General features: G+C 35.5%; 1 protein-coding gene across 7 annotated transcripts in view; it reads right to left on the reverse strand.

The window, feature by feature from the left end:
* ARHGAP29 (Rho GTPase activating protein 29) overlaps positions 1–12102 on the reverse strand; it is a 72469-nt gene that overhangs the window by 36511 nt on the left and 23856 nt on the right. For 6 of the 7 annotated variants that reach the window (XM_033114745.1, XM_033114746.1, XM_033114749.1 and 3 more), the window contains one exon: positions 7719–7853. The exons of the other annotated variant lie outside the window; for it this stretch is intronic. In XM_033114745.1, the coding sequence (XP_032970636.1) occupies positions 7719–7853 (135 nt within the window). The remainder of the gene's footprint in view (positions 1–7718; positions 7854–12102) is intronic. 7 annotated transcript variants of the gene reach the window in all.

Raw genomic sequence — 12102 nt, forward strand, 5'->3', positions numbered from 1 at the left:
GCCTGCCCAGTCCACTCTCTGGGTGTGTTGTCCTCAGACGCAGCCCTGTGATGTTCTATTTCAGTCCGAAGCTGGTCACTGGGTGTGTTAGCCCCATGGCCTCTTGGTAAGGGCCCCACCACAAGTCAAATTCAGCTTCAGCCTGTGCCCTACCCAAGGCCATCTGTCATGAACCACAAAGTAATACACAGGTGGCCGCCTTCCGCGCTGAACTTGGAGGTGCCTTGAGAGGCCAGACCATGAACTAAGGCTGGCTGCCTCTAGTGCTGGGCTTAGGGTTGCTCAGCAAGGGGTACGGGGCAAGCTGAAGCCAGATGTTGTTTGTTTGGGGTTTCTGAACCTTTGAGAGATTTTAGGAAAGTCCACAGCATGAGCCAAGAGAGGCCGTTTGTATGGAAAGCCACTGTAAGTGGCTTGGGTGCGTGCAAAAGTTGGGTGGGCAGGGACTCGAAATCACCAGGGTGGGATGAACAAACAGTGTCAGCCAGTTTGATGGAGACTCAGATAAGGTGGCTGCCTGCATCTGCACACCAGGATGGAGGAGGACTCAACAAAGAAACAATGGATTCTACTAACACTTCTATTTGGAAGAAAGCCACCCCTCCAGCCTGGCCCTGAAGCCAGACAACTCAGTTCTTCCCTGCCTGTCCCTGTTGCCCCTCGAGCCTGTGCCCATGTGGGAGCTCAGAGTGAGTGAGCCGGTAGGGCAAGTAAGTTCATGCACAGGCCCTTTCAGAGGAACACCTGGGACTGCAGCCCCCTTCCATCTCTCTCACTCAACAGTCTCCGCTGGTTTTCACAGCCAAAAATTATTGGTGCTTCTCTCCTTGGCACTGGAACCCTGGGCTAGGGAGCCTGGTGCAAGGCTGTGATATTTCACTGCTCCAGGGGGAACCTTCGCAACTGAGATATGCCTCGACTTTCAACGGTCACATGCAGGTGTGGGACCAGCCTGTTCCGCGTCTCTGCCCCTCCTACCAGTCTCACTGTGGCTTCTTCTACATGTCCTTAGTTGTGAGACTTCGGTTCAGCTAAACTTCAGGCAGTTCTTAATGATGGCTGTTCTGTAGTTTGATTGTAATTTTGATGTGGTCATGGGAGGAGGCGAGTACAGCATTTATCCACTCTGCCAACTTGAGTTCTCGAAAAAATTTTCGTTTTACCATATTTCTTCTTAAAGCTACCACTCAATCTAATTTAATATTTCTTTACTATCAAACCTCTATAAATTGGTCATGACTGAATTCACCAAGATTTGGCTTTTCATCCATTTTAATGATTATCAGGGGTTGGAAAACGTTTTATGTGAAGGGCTAGATAGTAAATATTTTAGACTTTTCAAACCATACAGTCTGTTGCAACTATTCAACTTGGCCTAAACGAGCCATACATAAACAAATGAGATACAAAGATACACAAACAAATATGAGTGGGTGTGTTCCAATAAAATTATTTACAAAAACAGCCAGCAGGCAGATTTATCCCACTGGTAGTTTGCTGATCCCTGAATACTAGATGGGTTCTGAAGCCAGTCTGCCTAAGTTAAATCCTAACTCTGTCTCTTGTTAGGTTAAGTAACAACTCTATTTGCTTCAGTTTTTTCATTTATAGAATGGGAATAATATGTATTTTGAGAAATGTTGTGAAGATTGAATGAACTCAGAACAGAGCCTGTTACATAAAAAATGCTCAATAAATGTTAGCTATTAGTTTCACTCAATACCATTGAATAACACCATCAACAAAAGCTCCTATTAGTCAAACTTGGAGGCCTATTTTCTTCTAAGTTTTCATCCTACTTGACCATTCTGTAACTCTCAACATCTCTACCACTTAATACATATGCAACCTTGGACAAACTTCTCTATTACAGCTTCATTATCTGCAAGAGAGCTGATACAAAAATACTATTAACCTCAAAAATTTGCTGTGAAGATTAATGGGATGATCCACGTAAAGAGCTTAACAGTTTCTGGCATACAGTTAAATACATCCTCAATAATGTCGGCTATTATTACTACAGATTTTAACTACCCCCTTCTATCTTGAAGTATTCTGCTCTTTTAGAAGCAACATGTTATAATAAGTAAAATAAGTAAGGCTTCAGAGTTTTAGACTTGAGTTCAAATCTGTGACCTCTACCACTTCCTGTGTTACTCTAAATATATTACCTAACTTCAATTTTTTCTGAGAAAATAAATGTAAAGCCTCTAGAGTACAGTTGTTGGTAATCAGTAAACATGAGCATCTTCATGTTCTATATTCATCTATAGGCAATTTGTACTTCATACAGTCATTCCCACTGAGCCTTCATTTCTCATACATGTTTCCCCGAAAATAAGACCTAGCCGGACCATTAGCTCTAATGCATCTTTTGGAGCAAAAAGTAATATAAGACCCGGTCTTATTTTAATATAATATGAGACTGAGTATCATATGATATAATATAATGGTGGGTCTTATATTAATTTGTATGGCTAGGTCTTATTTTGGGGGAAACACGGTAGTGGCTTTCTTCTCTATTCATTATCTCCACAGAATCTCATTCACTTTCGTACCTTTAAGGGAATGAATCCGTAAACTACCTGTCTAGCTTTAACCTCGGAGCCCCCAGACCCACATTTCCAATGGTCTGTTTGATATATTGCTCTTCCCACTTCCCAGTCTTTACCTACCAGGACTGCAATCTCAGCATGGACTAAACTGAGTATCCTCCCTTCTGCTCTGTCGCTCAAACCTACTCTTCTCCTTACATCCCTTAGCTCATTAGCTTAGCTTTCAAAATGCCTCTAAAATAATTTTTTTATTCCTTTCCACTAGTACTGTTATTGCCTTAGTTCAAAAGGTCACATTGTACCTCTATTCTGGACTATTTAACAACCTGCTAATCAGAGTATCAGTGTCTGTCTCTACTCTCTCCCATCTATTAGCCATTTTTCAAAAACCTCATCAAAATTTTGCTCAATGTTCAAATAATTGTCTCTCTGGGACTCCCTATTATGTCATAACAATAAGCACTAAGATACATTTAGTACCTCTTTAAGAAATCACATGAATAGCTTTCATACATATACCTTTTAGAGTAGCAACTTTCAAACTTTTTTGACCACAACCTTCAGTAAGAAATATATATTACACATCATTACCAAAAATACCATACATACATAATAATTACCAGTTATATAAGTTTTTGAAACATCCTTAAATCTTATACGAGTATTGCATTCTGATTTTTTTCCTATTCTTTTTCATAATTTAAAAATGTAGGTCATAGTCTTCTAACTTGATGCCATAAATCATGTGTGACAGTTTGTAAGCCACTGAATTAAAAGATATAATGGAAGAAAATTTTCACCATTCACACAGGGGGAAAAATGCTTGGGGTTAAATAAGCTACAAGATTTACGAAATGAAAACTTTAAGTTTTCATTAACACAAAAGACAACCTGAAATAAAATGCATACTATAGTCTCAGATAGAAATGCTAAGTATATAAATTGTCCTTAATTTAATTTACAAATTTAATTCAAATCACCCTCAACCTACCACGATATTAAACTAGACAAGCCAATTCCAAAATCCTGATGGAAAAATAAATCCTGAACAAAAAGAGTAATAGAAAGAGCAGCTACCCTTACCAGGTATTGGCACAAGACTGAACAAATCAATGGGACAGAATAAGGCCCAGAAATAGATATAAATATATGTGGCAATTTAGTATTTATCATAAAGATGGCATCACAAATCAGTGGGGAAAAGATGAATTATTCGATAAATTAGCTAAGCACATAAATACTTTAGGCTTATTAAGGCTTATTTAATAAATGACACCATGAAAACATTAGAAGAAAAAACACTGGAGAATGCTATTATAATCTCAGAGCAGAGAAGTCCTTCCTAATTCCTAAAACCCCAAAACCATACAGAAGATTGATAAATTTAAATGCAAAAATAAAATGTCACATGCAAATCAAAAGATAAAAAACAAACTAAAGAAAATCTGCAACTTATATCAAAGATTAAGGGCTACTTTTACTTATACAGACTTTCTACAAATCAATGCTAAAAAAAAAGACCAAAGAAAAAAATGTTAAAGGGTCAATCCACATAAATGCAAATCAAATCTACACTGAAACACAAATTTTTACCATAAGTAGATACACAAAGACTAGATAACAAAGCTTGGTAACCAGTTTTGTTGGCAAAGGTGCAGGAGGAAATCAGCCTTTTCTGCACTATTCTCTCTACAGAGGGCATTCAGCAATATCTAAAATATAAATGCACACGCTCTCTGATCCAGTAACTACCATCTAAGAATTTACATGGGTATTCATTAAAGCATTGTTTGTAACAGAAAAAAACTGCAAACAATCTGAACATCTATTAGTAGTAAACTGGTTAAATATTATTACATAACATCAATATAATGCATAACCATGCAACTTTGAAAAAACAAAACAAGTAAGAGAATAAGTAAACCCTTTATGTTCAGATAACTCAGAACAATGAGGAAGAAGCAGAATGCTACCGTTTATGTAAAAAGGAGAGTAAAAAAGAGAACATACAGTATTGGCTTATACATGAGTAATATGTCTCTAGAAGATACACAAAAACCAGTAACAGTTGTTGTTTATCTAATGAAAGGAATGGGTGGCTAAGTGTCTGAGGTAGAAAAGACACTTCACCATTGAATCTCTTTTATACCATTTCCATTATGAACTGAAAAAATGAATTGCCCATTTAAAAATTAAGTTTTCAAAACAAAGAAAACAGGAGGCGTCTATAATTGTGTAAGTATAATTTGCCAATTTTTAAACATAAGGTAAAATACAGATTATGAAAAACCTAAAAAATACAGATCATGAAAAATCTAAATAAACGGTCCTTTTAATTTACATTATAAGTAAGATTGAGCAAATAATTGTAAATACTAATGAAAACACAAATACTAAGTACATAATAAATTACTGCAGGCTGAAGATGTCTTTATTTCAAAAATAGGCTGTATCTGTCTTACCATATTGCAAATATTTTGTCAGACTAAACTTCCTGCTTGGAAACAGGAGGAGACACAGGAAATACAAATCACTACTAGAATAAATGGAAAAAGCTAAGGATTTTTCTTTTTAAAGTTATTAAAGGATAAATTCCACATTTAAAATAAAAAGTAAGAGGAGTAAAATTCCAACTTCTCACTTATTATGCATAGAAATACATAGATTTCACACATTCAAACCCGTAGTAGCACAAACGAGATTATACTTCGCTGATTCTAAAGTTACTTTGTATTTATATGTTATTTTTTGAAATGGTTTGGTATATTGGCAAAATGTATTTGACAGCTAAGACCTCCAAAGCAAGTCAGGTCACCTTTGTTTTCGAAACGTAATTGCGGTTGAGACAAGATCATCTCCACATTCCTGACAGCTTTCTGATCCTAATATACAATGATTCTCCTCTTTAAAACAGAAATTGAAATGTACCTTTATAGGTTTTTGGAAAATATTAAAGTAGACAGCTTACGCAAAACAGTTAGATTGTACAGAATTAGACATTCATAAATGGTTTCTACCTTTCCCTTGCCTTTTCAGGGTTTGAAAACTAAATAATCATTAAATGAAAGACATAAGCTCTGATTTGATCTCAATTTTTTAGGTCACTCAATATTTTTCATTTGGAATTTCAGTGATATTTTTAGATGGGCTCAAGAACAAGAGTGGCGGGGGGAGTTTTATTTAAAAACATAAACCTACACCATAGAAAACACAACTTTTAATGTTTCCAAATTTCTAGTCTCATGAAGTCCTACTGAAACAGAGTAAGTTTCCCAACAAAATAATCTCTTGAATTTCATCCAACACAAAAGTAAAATCCTAACAATAAACCTAAGGGTATAAAGACAGTCGTAGTGGGAAACAATATTCAAAAGATATGCTTTACCTCAAAGAAAAAAGATCTTCAAGGCAGCTGAGAGGCCACTTTCCTCAAGTCTGTTTCTGGAATGTGGACACCAACTATACACAGGCACACTCCTTCCCCAGGACATCCTGACTGAACACAATAGCTACTGACAACAATCGAATGAACTGTGGTCGCTATTTCCAAGCATGGAAATTTTACTATCTATAGACACAAATTTCCCTATCTAAGTTAAATGGCACTTATAAACAGTCTATTTAAAAACAAATTTGGTTACTAAGCACATTTTAAAAAGTCACAGTAGAAGTTATCCATTTTTTCCCATTTAAATCCATCTACATTTTTCTTCAGTGCTTGAAATACAGTAAAAACAGAACCATACAAACATGATAAATCTACGTCAAAAGTAGGGGAGGCGGTTTTTAAGTACATGGACTATATTTTACTGAAAAGATTTTTTTTCTCTTCCTGCCTCATCCCTTGACACTTGCCCTTTGCCCTCTCCAGATATGAGTGTGTTCACCAATCACATCATGTTCCTCAACATCCCGAGTTCTCGTGCAAGTGCCCTGTATCAGTCCTCAACACTCCTTCTAGCCCAGTTAAGGCCAGTTACTCTTCCTTTGAGACTCAGGATAGGTAATCCTTCTCCCCAACGAAGCCTTTCCTTTCCTTACTAAACCCGCAGGGAGTCACTTTTCATGGAATTCCACATTACCTGAATTCATATTACCTGTCAGTGACACTGAACACTGACTGACGATCGCTTCTTAGAAACTTGCACTTTTTAAATTCCATGACATCTTTCTCCAGATCATTTCGTTACTTCTCAGGTGTTTCTTAGGCTCCTCTAGCTTCTCTCTGTCCCTGAGATCTCATACTCAGTCCTCTCTTTACTCTGCATACCCTGAGCTGCTGTTGTCCTCTTCCATCACCACCTACTACACAGCAATAATTCTCAAGTCCTCTTCAACTCCAAACTCCAACTTAACCCTAACATACAACCGGTGATATGTTCCGTCAAATCAACATTCATCCCCTTTTCTGGAAAACCACATTCCACCTCTACCACCTCCCAGCTTCTGCCTTAGATCAAACTGTCAACCCTCATCTAGCCCATTTCTAACAATCTTCTAACTGAACTCATGCCTCCAATCTCGTCTTTTCTCAAATACTCCCTCCACCCTCAGTCTTTCTTATATACCGCAGTCCAGAATAACAGATTCTAATGTTTTTGGTTGGCAAGTCATTTCATCAGAAGATAATGTCCCAATTCTTGATTCTTTTAGCATGTTTTATATACATATATACATACATAAATAAACACATACACGATAAACTTATTTTACAATTTTAGTTTCATTTTTTCACATTTCAAATACATCTCCAATTGAGTCTCCTTTTTCTCCATTTTTTTCCCCTCCTTTAAGTGGAGTCACTACAAATGGCCATTTTCCAGCACCACTTGTCCTCGCATAACAAAGCCTTTTTGTCCACTAATAACCTATTTCAAAGGAGTATGAACTCTTTCAAAAAACTCAAAAATTTTAAACATCAGTTGTTTATTTTATTTCACAGTTAGTATTTTTCGAGTGTTTCCTGCCAAATAGTTTAAATTTTTAAAAGGAAGAGAGTTTTAGGTGTGACAGTGAGAATGTAAGTATTGAGGTACATATAACTCCTAATAGCACACATCACACGAAAGCCATGAGGAGATGCTTTGTAGTCATTATGAACGAAAATGTATCACTTGGATCTTTTTTGCCCACACTAACCTTCTTTTAATATATCTTTCTTACCTTTCACTTTTGCAGTAAGCATTTCTGCAGCATTCTGAAGATCAACAGAATTGAGGTTCTGATGTTTATTCATTACAGACTTTAAAACACGGAGAAGTTCGTCCAGACGTATATGAATGACTTCTTTAAAACAGTCTTAAAAAGGAAAAACATTTTTAAAACTTGTTTCCAAAATCAAGTTTCAGGAATCTAACCTATGAAAGATTATTTTGAAGCATATTTCAAATAGAAGCAATGATTCCACAATTTTTGCCTACTATATATTCACTTCTATTTTTACCATTGCAATTATGTACAATTTTAAATGTATATATAACCTTCAAAAATATCTTTAATCATTTTAATTCATTAAAGATTTCAAAGGCACTCACAGTTATGATCAATTTAGCAGTACCTTTTTCAGTTTTCTCAGTCTAAATATGTTCTCCAGATTTCCCTTGCAGCAACTTTATAAGGTGAGTTTTTCTTTCTTATAGTTTTTATTCTACTATACTTTTTCATATATATGGTAATAAAGCCCTACAATGTCTGATATATTAACCAATACTCAAGAACACTTACTTATTAAGTTTCCATGTTAGAATTGATTCTTTGAATGAATTATAAGATACTAGAAATCAGCAAGTCAGATATATGACAAAATGCATAGACCTTTACATAGTTCAATTAATTTTTGTGCTTTTTAGAAAAACTGAATTAGTTTCCAATGATGAGATTTGTGGGCTCATTACAAAAATTCCAGATTTCTGCTTACTCTTAAAAAATCAAAATCTGGTTATACCATCCTCCTTGGCCTCAAGGAGCTAGAACAAAGCAGCACTGCTCTCTTAGCTGTATATTCTTTCCTAGTCCCCACTGGGCTCCCCCAGCCTACCTTTTCCACTCATTTACACCAACTCTGGTCAGAGGGACACAGACAGCATTTTAATAACCTCTGGAAATAAGGTGACCATATAATCTATCATTCAAACTAGAACACTCTAGCCAGTAATAAGAGGGGTGCTACTCCTAATCATAACAGCACTTACAGGCGTATTCCTGGATCACTATCCCAGGCAAACCAGAAAGCAAAATCACCCCAACCTTTAAAACTCCTGAAGTAATCCTCAAAAGTCTGAAAGACAACTACTTTAAATACAATACTCTGAAGTAATTTTCCTTTCTGTAACCTTACATAGATAGCACTAGTGCTTAATAATAATTAACATTTATTAAGTGCGTCCTATGTGCTTTTACTACCTAAACGTACTTAAAGGATATTATCTCCTTTAACTTTCACATCAGTCTTATTAGGTGGATAATTTCAAAATCTCCACTGTAAAGATGAAAAAACTGAGGCACACCTAAGTTCACCAAGTTACTAAACTGTGGAGCCAGAATTTAAACCCAGGGAGTATAATTCTAGAAGCTATGCTCTTATGTTATACAGCCTCTCTATTGAAATTGCTTAAAAAACAAACAAAAACCATTTTTAAATAGTAGCATTTTATAATAATACAATTAATGTTTCCAGAAATGTTAAAAGATAATCACTACAAAGAAAAACTATCAATAGGATAAAAAACAAAAACAAGAAACCTTACCAGTGTCCATCAAATATTCCATTCATTAACAGCATAAGCAAGAGAAAGAAATACGTAGGATAAGAGGAGCAGGCAACGTTGGAAACTGTGTATATTGGAACAATGAGTATTCCAGGAAGAGGCACAGAAAAATAGTTCAAGTAGTGATGGAAGCAGAGAGAACAGAATGCCTTGAGGAGAATCTGACTCATTCAACCAACAAGTTTTAATGATAGGGAAAATAAAAAAATACAGGGGACTAGCTGCTGGCCTAAGTAGCCTTGGAAATGAGTGGAATCTATAAGACTACAAGCAAAGAAAACGCCCATAAATACTGTGCTCTCTCTAGTTGATAAAGTGTTTTCCATGAGGGTTCAGGTTAATTCTGATACTATATACTGGAACTAAACAATTGAGTACATGGATAGTGGATGGTAGGAGCCAGTTACCTCCCTGTTGAGTGGAAACTTACAAATAAGCTAGGGGAGGAGGCAATAATGATACATGTGGGGATAGATTTTAGTTCCATACTTCAGTAAGAAATCATGTTTAGCCTAATGTAGATATAGATGGCTACATATAGAAGTATTTATAGATATATGTGTATATACAGGTTAGTATACACACATATATTTCTTTGCTCTGTCAGCTGAGAGGGCCTAAAAGCAATGACAGCCCAGTAGCAATGAGCACACCTGGCCCCCAGATGTTGGTTTCTAATACCTTCTCCAATAAAAGGAACCAGGGCTCCTTAGAGAAATGGCTGATTCTAGGACTGGGGAAGGTAACATACAAGATGAATTAGGAGCATCTTGTAGTATCAGAAGGTAAGAGTTTTGTTTTGTTTTGTTTAAACCCTCACATTGAAGAGGGTATGCCAAGGGTGCACAGGAGCCAAGAGCTCCCAATGGCCAAAGGTGGAACAATTTGAGCAACAAATAAATAAAGTAGTATTGGATTATAACGCAAAGCATAAAGTAAATATCCAAGTCCATACTGATACAAATAAATGATGGAATAAATAGATGGAGAACAGACAATCTCTTGTATAGAAGAATTCCAAATAATTTCTATAGATATTTTGTCCTCAAGGTGAAGCATGAGCGTAGTGACTTCCTTCCAAAGACTACAGTATAGAAGGGGGGACAAAAAGAATTACAGTAGAGAAACTTGACTACTACTTAAACAGGTGATCAAGGTCAGCCTCAACAGTGATAAATCATGCTCACAGTGAGTACTCTTGATATGATGTGATAAAAATGGCGCTTTACATCTGTTACCTTCCTTCCAATGTCCCATATCCCCAGTCTTAATCATGAAAAAAATGTCAGACAAATTCTAAACAAAGTACATCCTACAAAATACCTAGCCAATATTCCTTAAAACTGTTAAGATCATCAAAAATGAAGAAAGTTTGAGAAACTATCACAATGAAGGAGGGCGTATGGAGACATGATAATTAAATATAATATGATAGGATCCTGGAAGAGAAAAGGGACATTAGGGACAATTTATGGAAATCTAAATAAACTATGGACTTTCATTAATAATGTATCATTATTATCAAATATTGATTAACTACTGTACGATACTAATGTTAAAATGTTAATAAATAGGGGAAACTGGGTATAGAAATAAATGGGAATGCTCTATACTATCTTCTGAATTTTTCTGTAAATCTAAAACTGTTCTAAAAATAAAGTCTATTTAAAAAATAAAATACAAATGTGCAAAAGATTTTAGAAATTTTATGTACTATTGAAAATTTCCCCATAAATATGTACTATTTTTATAGTTAAAAATTCATTTATGTATTTTTTAATGCACAGGAAAATGTGAATATGCAGTTATCTGTATAATAATTATTACCTTAATTAAATAAATGATCAATATCTATTTTGTCTGTTTTATAATGGTGGATGTTCAGTTATTAGGTTGGTGCAAAAGTATTGCGGTTTAAAAGGTTAAAAATAATTGCAAAAACCACAATTACTTTTGCACCAACCTAACAGTGTCCTTAGTTGAAGCAATATAACTTAGTGGTTGGTTAAAAGTGTAGCCTCTAGAACCAGATTGCCTAAATCTGAATTCCAATTCCATGACTGAGAGACATGGGGCAAGTTACTTAACCTCTCTGTACCTTAGTTTCCTCACCTTTAAAGAGAAGATAATGACAGCTACTTCACAGGGCTGTTGGATTAAGTGAGTTAAAAAACATACAGTACTCACAGTACTTTATGTGAGTGGCTGGAACATAGTAAGCCCTCAATAAATGTTTGCAGCTATTCTTATTATTAGTTTACACAGCAGTAGAAACAGGTTAATAACACAGTTAAGGTCTAAAATGGAACCTAGTAGCTTTGCAAAAAACGTCTGAAAATATAACATTTGACTAGTTGCAAGAAATAACAATGTATTTTTTTCCCAGTTTTGAATTGCAAAATCTATTCTTTGTTTGGCCTATAACTAAAACAAGGTAGTTTATGGCAATACTTCTACCGACTTATCAAAACCAAGGCTGAGTGATTACCGAGTGTCACAGAGTTGGTATTGTACTCTTTTTGAAACCTATCTTAGTCTTAAAAGAGAAGAGAAAGGAAAGCCAGTCATTTCTATCCCCTACTCTGATGTTTCACAATAAAATCTATAGAAATTAATATACTTAGGGAATCTAAGAATCTTTGCCTTATTTTCAGGTCTTAGGCCAAAAGCACTTGATTTTTGAGTGTCAACAACAACCATTAATATTCAAAATTAGTGTTGGGTATTAAGCAAGAACTACGAAACACTATTGGCTTAAATGCCTAAATAAACCAAAGTAA

Source organism: Rhinolophus ferrumequinum, chromosome 9 (genome assembly GCF_004115265.2).
Source record: "Rhinolophus ferrumequinum isolate MPI-CBG mRhiFer1 chromosome 9, mRhiFer1_v1.p, whole genome shotgun sequence".
Taxonomy (NCBI): domain Eukaryota; kingdom Metazoa; phylum Chordata; class Mammalia; order Chiroptera; family Rhinolophidae; genus Rhinolophus; species Rhinolophus ferrumequinum.